Raw genomic sequence first — 8,345 nt, forward strand, 5'->3', positions numbered from 1 at the left:
ATATGAATACGAATCATACCACAAAGACGGTAAGAGATAGGAATGGCTGGTGATTATGAATTATAGAGAGAGTAAGCAAAATTTTCTATTTTAAGAAATATTGTTAAACTTTTTTTTTTTTTATAAGCTAAGATTGTTAAACTTTGACATGTTGGTGTGTCACTTGATTTTATCTTTGATAATTTTATAAAAATAGAAAAGAAAGAAATTTTTTTACCTTCCATCTAAAATTAATTAAGATATATATATATACTGTGTGTATTACTACATGCATATTACTACATGTTTTTGAAAATAACAACTAACTCCAAAAAAGAAAAAAAGTAACATTATAATTTTATGGCGTTATTTTATTTTCTAGTTCTTAGTTTGTGCATAACATGTTGCATAGTTGATGCAAGAAGCAAACCTCTACTAAATGAGCAGAATCAGTTTACTACATCATATAGTACTATGGTATTTGTGTGACCTATATTGTCTTCTTCTTTTTTTTTTTTATGAAAATTATATTATTGTCTTCTCTTGATTTGTTTTACATATGCATTGTTTAATCTTAATTTTTGTTAATAAATCCAGCATCAAGTGGATAATGATTTTGATTGTGTTGATATTTACAAGCAAGATGCTCTGCAACATCCTTTGCTAAAAAATCACAAAATTCAGGTACAATAGTCGAACAATTTATAAGTTTAATTTATTTCATTGTAATTTGAAAACAAAATTGTTATACGATGAAATAAGAAAGTATGTTATGTAATTGTATTTAACCAAATAATATATTGTACATGTTATTATTCAAAATTTTGAGCATGAACTTTTTATTCATTTATAAAGAATCTTAACTTCAATTTTAATATATTGAACCTTATTTTGTTTTCTCTTTATTGTACCATAGCTTTACCCAACATTCGCAAAGAATGTTGTGCAGAGTAGGCGATCTAATGATGGTGAATGTCCGGTAGGTAAAACACCTATTTATAAGGGGATAAGAAAACATCAATTTGATACTAATTCGTCTTCAAAATTACAATCTGGAGATTTGCCTATTGGCTATCATGTAAGTGGATAATTTTAAATAATATATTTGATTCTTTATCAAGTGCCCGTAGAGAATCTACATCATATGTGTATAATTATATTTCTCTTCTAACTATCATATGTGTTTATATTCTCTAGACTGTTTCTCTCGATACAATCAAAGATTGTATAAATGGAGGATACGCGGCGATAAGTATTTATAATCTATCACTTTCAGTTGGTCAATATAGCTCGTCTTTAATTTGTGTTGCAAGTGGCCAACCAAACGAAAATAATATATGTGCTGGACTTTCGGTGAGTTATTTCTCATCACGTCTATATCAAACTTTGTTTTTATTTTAATTTCATGATAACATAATATTTTTAAAGAGAAATAACTTGAATTCCTTAACTGCTCCTTTCCTTTCATTGACATATTCGTTATTTCCCTTTTTGTGTGCACAAACTCTCTTTTATTTTCATATTTGTATCTATTTTTTGATATGATAGGTTTATCCTGCCTTATATGGAGATAGTCAACCACGAATAACAACACAATGGCTGGTAAATATGAAATCAATGTATCAACTAATTATATATAAAAATGCATATCGTTGTGCTCAATTTGATATGAACATGCAGGATGGCACTAACCGTGATTGTATCGATAAGCGTTGTTCTGGTTTCGTCCAAGTAACTCAAGACAAACCTTATATTGGAGTTGTCCGATTACCCAGTACTCCAATTGGTGAAGAAGGGGAAAAAATTGTTGTTAATGTCAAAATCCAGCGGGTAATTTTTTTTTAAAAGAATATGAATGTATACGCATATATTATAACATGTAATTTTTATATATTCAAAATTTAACACCTCTGATAAAAATTAGTAGTGTTTATAAAATAATAGTATATTTAAGACATGCATTAAGTAATTGCTCACCATAAAAACTGATAATTAAATTAGTTGAAAATAATTATAAAACATAAATAATTAGATGAGCTAAAGCATTGACGATTAATCATGAGTCAATGTGTCTTTTTTGTTTAATTATTCTTACTACGTTTGACTGACATAAGTTCTTATTAACTTATTTGACTTGCTTAAATATTTGTAGGATAACTCCACAGGTAATTGGTGGTTAACTCTTGATGAAATTGTACAAGTTGGATATTGGCCAAAAGAATTATTTCCTCACTTAAGTGAAGGAGCATCTTTGGTTAGATTTATGGGTCAAGTTTATGCTTCGCCTAATTTGGTGAATCCCCCAATGGGTAGTGGGAGATTGCCTAAAGAAGGATATGCAAACGCAGCTCTTTTTGGAAAACTCATGACTATTGATTCAGAATCTACTCAAAGTGATGTAGAACCTGAAGATATGAAACCATATAGTGATGCTAATTCAGATTGCTATGATTTGTTGTATTATAAGTATTCAGGACCTACGTATCGACAAGCTTTTCTGTTTGGTGGGCCGGGTGGACAAAATTGTGATAAATGATTGTATTGGCAATTTTATTTAAAAAAACCTTTAAAAAATTTATTTAATTTGTATCTCCTTTTCAGTTTTTATAGTGACATTCTCTGTTTTATTGTTTCATTTTGGTGGTTAATCATATATGATTGCAATATTGATGCTTTCATGTTTGCCGTAGAAGTTTGTGAAGCAACACTAAAATTGTCATGACCAAAATTTGTTGGATTCATAAGTTGAATTACCACAGTAGTAAATATCCTGAGATTAATGAAAGTTCCAAGTAATACTGAGGCATACACATGATTAATTAAGAACATCGTTGATATAATCCCACCTTTGATTATTGAGCCATTAGCTGCCTCAAGTTACTTTTTATATTTTATTTTTTAATAAAACTGATCTCAAGTTATTAATTAATACTTGATGAAAATGGTTAATCATCAACTTCAACAAATCATGTTTATATTGTAAAAAAAATAAAAATAAAATCATGTTTATCTGGAAGTATTACAAAGAATATAGTGATTTTAAAAATTTATATTTGTATGTGTGATCATAACTTTTATGTAATTTAATATACATGTTTTTCAGTTCTAAAACATTCGCACCTATAGCTTGTCAAAACGGACGGCTCGGTCGGGCTTCGTCAAGCCGGGTTAAAAAGCCCGGATAAAAAACGGGCTACTAAAATTAGTGCCCGAGCCCGGCCTGGTACGGGTAGTCGGGCTTTCGCGTCGGCCCGGTTTATTTTTTTTTTTTACTTCTAGTACTCAAACTCCACCATGTAAATAGCATTAATAATTCTCGCGCGCCGTATTTTTACTCATCCCCTATCTACGAGTTTCTCGCACGCCCTATTTTTACTCATCCACTACCTACGAGTTTCTCGCGCGTCATTCTTTTACTCATCCGCTACCTACGACTTTCTCGCACGCCCTATTTTTACTCATCCGCTACGTACGATTTTCTCGAGCGCCCTATTTTTATTCATCCACTACGTACGAGTTTCTCGCGCGCCCTATTTTTACCCATCCACTACCTACGAGTTTCTCGCGCCCTATTTTTACGCATCCGCTACTTACGAGTTTCTCGTGCGTCATATTTTTACTTATCCGCTACCTACGACTTTCTCGCGCGCCCTATTTTTACTCATCCGATACGTACGAGTTTCTCGCGCGCCCTATTTTTATTCATCAACTACGTACGAGTTTCTCGTGCGTCCTATTTTTACTCATCCGCTACCTACGAGTTTCTTGGGTGCCCTATTTTTACTCTTCTGCTACTTAAGTAGCGGACGGTGTTTTATAATTTATATTACAAACTAATTTCAAATCATCCAAAACACATTATTTATATATATATTATTTTATTTTTTTAAAATTTTTTCGGACTTGTGGGCCTCCCGCAGCCCATTCGGGCTAGCCCATATTTAATCAGACTTTGTCAGGCCGGACTAAAAAGTCCAGAAATAATTCGGGCTAGGATTTTCAAAGCTCAAACCCGGGAAAAAATCGGGCTTGGCGGGCCGGCCCATTCGGGCTAGCCCATTTTCACAGCTCTACCTATAGCAAAAGAAGGATTCCAAATTGCCATATTTCTTAGCGTAAAAACATGCGTCTACAATAAAATAATTTGTACATCAAAAGCTCAAATGCACCTCAGCACCCTGTTCCCAACCTCCACGAATGTTTGTAAGAAGAGTACTGAATATAGAAGTATCACCAAGTTTCAACAAAATAGCTGAAGTTTTCATATGAAGAAACATAAAAAATCTACATAGAAATGCATTTCTATCTAGATGGATATCAATAACTTGAACCTTTGTTTGCATTTTCTATGTTTGAGAATGAAGAGAGTGAGAGATGTGTCAAACCTCATAGCTTATAAGTTTGTCCAGAACCTCATAGCTTATAAAATAATTCTATAGCACACAAACGCTGCACAACATTAACACATCAGTTTAGTCTATTTTGCACCCAAACTAAAAGAATAGGAGAAGACAAGAAACAAGTAAAGGGGAATCAAAAGCCATTGAATAAATAGGAGAAGAAACGAAATGGAAAAATGATATTTAAGTCGAACTAAGCTTACAATCTACGTTCTAAGTTGAAAACTAATCAATTTTAAGTGATTTAAGAATACAAAAATGAAAGGTAAATCAATTGTTGGTTTTTCTATTACCAGGTACTACTAATTTACAACGTATCTTCACATATGTTTTCTTCTTCCTTTTATCTTCCTTCATTAAATGCTAATATGCAAATCCAAATATAGAAAATCAAAACCAAACAGTGCTTCGAATTAATTCCAAGCCATGTGAGTTGTTTGTACCAATCCAAATCTAAGTGATAAATATACCATAACAATCAACATAATGACCTTTACACAAACTCTACACTCCACGTGCAACAGGTTAACATATGTTTGAAAATAAATCAAACCATACAGCAGTTCATCGCCAAAGCTACACACCTGAACAACAACAGACGAATAGTCCATCATTCACTTCTAGGGATCATTCAACCAATAAAACTTCTCCAAGTTCAAACAACTTTTCAGTATTCCTTATTTGCTCATAATACCAGAAAGTATCTTCCCTGGAGCTCATCCAAATACAGAACATGATGTCTGCTCTGATACCAATTGAAATTCTGGCAGACTGGTGACATATGTTGTACACAATTTTGGGACACTTGGGTTAACACGATGTTAAGACAAATGTTACAACATCTCGTACCAGTACAGACAAGTTAATAATAACTAGCAAAACAATAAAAAACACAGGATATTGTTAATCCAGTTCGGTGCAACTTACCTACTTTGGGGGATATCAATCTAGGGAGGAAATCCACTGTAATAGTTCCAGTTCAAAGCCCTCAGCAAACACCCCGGTTTACGACTTATCACCTAGACACTACCCTGCAACTTATACATAGGAACTCCTAGATATGAGATCCCATCTCACTTCCCCTCAACCTTACAACAAGTAAGGATTTTAATAACAATTACAATTAAGGATTTTGCAATTCGAAATTCAAATTCAAATAAGAATAATAAGTGACAAAATGCATGTGGTCTGCTAAAAATAACCACAATATTATCATTGTGGTTTGAAATGTGATGTTGAACGAAGCAAGGGTAAAAGAGACAACACTGTAATTGTACGCGGGGATGGAGACTTTTACAAGAATAAAGAATTTTAGCAATAATATTTTTTTAAGGAAAATCAACTTGTTGGCTAAAATATAGATGTAACAACAAACTTTTTAAATTGTTGCAATATGATTTTGTGTTCTCAACAATATTTTTTTTTTCTTTGGGTTAATAAATTGTTTTCTTGGGTTTTGGTCTAGTCCCCCAAGTTTGTATTTTTTTTTTCTTTTTAATAAATTTATTAGAGTGTTGCAAATGATAGGTGATGATTATGGGGTGCCAACATAGTTGGGATGTCATAGTTATCATGTGATGCCTATGCACGCTAATATTTTTTTTTAAAAAAAAAAGTGGTACAAAAATGGCTTATCTCAACAATAATTAAAAATAAATAAATTAAAATACAAACCACTTTTAACTCCACTCATCCATAATTATAAAAAAAAATTCACTCATCCATCACGTTTTAAACAATGTTTAAATTTCACTTCTCCATCTATTTGAGATAATTGTATCACACACCATCATCATGGTGGTGCAATTGGCAAAAGTTAATATCCATAAGTCCAAATCAGTTAACTTGTGCAGTTGATCTAATAATTAATAATATCCTACCCACGTGTTAACGTTTTAATATTAATGCATCTAAATAGACCTCAAATATCTCTATATATGGAAAATTCTATGGTACATCAGAAAAATTTCAATGTACCGGTACATCAAATCATTAAATTATTAAGTAAATGAATATTTTTTTGAAAGAAATGATTTTTCTATCATTTAAAATATTATAATAACTGAAATGCTTTTTCTATCATATATGATTGCAATATTGATGCTTTCATGTTTGCCGTAGAAGTTTGTGAAGCAACACTAAAATTGTCATGACCAAAATTTGTTGGATTCATAAGTTGAATTACCACAGTAGTAGATATCCTGAGATTAATGAAAGTTCCAAGTAATACTGAGGCATACACATGATTAATTAAGAACATCGTTGATATAATCCCACCTTTGATTATTGAGCCATTAGCTGCCTCAAGTTACTTTTTATATTTTATTTTTTAATAAAACTGATCTCAAGTTATTAATTAATACTTGATGAAAATGGTTAATCATCAACTTCAACAAATCATGTTTATATTGTAAAAAAAATAAAAATAAAATCATGTTTATCTGGAAGTATTCCAAAGAATATAGTGATTTTGAAAATTTATATTTGTATGTGTGATCATAACTTTTATGTAATTTAATATATTCTCTGTTGACATGTTTTTCAGTTCTAAAACATTGGCACCTATTGCAAAAGAAGGAATCCAAATTGCCATTTTTTTTTTGGTTCATCCAAATTGCCATATTTCAAATGCATTCTAATAAGGTATTGGGTTTAGACGGTTTCAATTCGATATTTTCTTAGAACTTTTGGTACCTATGTGGAGATGACGTGTTAATGGCCACTAAAGAAATTATTTCCCTTCTTTGAATGATATTAATATTTGTCAATTACCAAAATGTGATGCGTCAAATAGAAATGAAGTCGATGTAGATATGAATGGTCGGCTGGAGGATATGATATGCGATATAGTTATATGAAAGAAGGGGGAAAATGGTTCAGGCTTGTAATAAATACCACCACACACTGTTCGAAGCTGTTTCAGTTCGCTCCATTCCTCCATTCAGTTCTCAGTTCGAAGCTGTTTCAGTCGCTGTTTGAAGCCTTCAATAGCCGTTTCACTCACTCGCTGTTTCAGTTCACATCAGTGAAGCTCTCACAAACTAAATCATTCTGAGTTGCAAGTGAAGCTCTTGTTCCTAGTTCCGTGAAAATAATCACACATCCAGGTATTCATTTCATTTTAATTATTACCAAATTGTCAATATTTACCCTGTTTATCATACCAAGTCAAAACCAAAGCATTGTTTTTTTGTAGTTGTCTGTGTCTCTCAATAATTGCACACATGGGGTAGCATGATTCCAGTTTTCATTAACTTATGTAAATCCATTAGTTTTGGTTTTAATTTTTAAGTTGCAATGTTAAATATATATGTGTCTCTCAATAATTGTGAATTCTCAATTTACCGTGAATTAATAATTCTGGAACACAAATTAATCTTTCTGATTTTTGAGATGAAGAAAAAGAAGAGTGGTAGAGCATATTGGGAGTGCTTGGCTTTGTATTGTTTGAAATTAAAGTATTACTTACCAGAAGCTTTGAGAAGTAAAAAGAACTATATACTTGGCACCTAAGAAACATAGTAATTGGACCTCAACAAGCAAGATCGAGTTAGAGCAGTCATCTCTAATGTAGAAAACTCAAATAGCAGAGTACAGGAAACTCGATGCGCTTTCGTGTTGAAATTAAAGAGTATATTTATAGCTAGCAGATATATTTCTCCATCATAGGCTTCATGGAGAATTTTTCAGTTTCATATATGTTTTTCCGAGAACCAGTTGTTGAACACTTCTCCTTCCACCTCGATGGGCAGCATACAATATATTTTACATAGTGGACAACCAATTTCCTACTAAATATGTATGGAACAAAACTAAAAAATGTGGTCAAGAAAGAAAAGCGTAAAAACATGCGTCTTACAATAAAATAATTTGGACATCAAAAGCTCAAATGCACCTCAGCACCCTGTTCCCAACCCCCACGAATGTTTGTAACAAGAGTACTACTGAATATAGAAGTATCACCAA

General features: G+C 32.1%; 1 protein-coding gene across 1 annotated transcript; it reads left to right on the plus strand.

Annotated features, from left to right (window-relative positions):
- The first annotated feature begins 339 nt into the window (after positions 1 to 339).
- On the plus strand, positions 340 to 2,515 carry LOC123886971. The gene is made up of 7 exons (XM_045936232.1): positions 340 to 456; positions 577 to 663; positions 896 to 1,057; positions 1,177 to 1,332; positions 1,528 to 1,581; positions 1,660 to 1,809; positions 2,132 to 2,515. Exons 1-7 carry the CDS (start codon positions 340 to 342, stop codon positions 2,513 to 2,515), a joined length of 1,110 nt encoding a protein of 369 aa, XP_045792188.1.
- The last annotated feature ends 5,830 nt before the right edge of the window (positions 2,516 to 8,345 follow it).

The sequence above is a fragment of the Trifolium pratense genome, linkage group LG5 (genome assembly GCF_020283565.1).
Source record: "Trifolium pratense cultivar HEN17-A07 linkage group LG5, ARS_RC_1.1, whole genome shotgun sequence".
In the NCBI taxonomy this organism is placed as follows: domain Eukaryota; kingdom Viridiplantae; phylum Streptophyta; class Magnoliopsida; order Fabales; family Fabaceae; genus Trifolium; species Trifolium pratense.

Bases quoted from the DNA above. Each gene is read 5' to 3' on its own strand.
- LOC123886971 (XM_045936232.1), top strand. From the start codon at position 340: ATGGCGTTATTTTATTTTCTAGTTCTTAGTTTGTGCATAACATGTTGC. The intron at 664-895 runs GTACAATAGTCG...ATTGTACCATAG, and splicing joins TAAAAAATCACAAAATTCAG to CTTTACCCAACATTCGCAAA. The intron at 1,810-2,131 runs GTAATTTTTTTT...AAATATTTGTAG, and splicing joins TTAATGTCAAAATCCAGCGG to GATAACTCCACAGGTAATTG.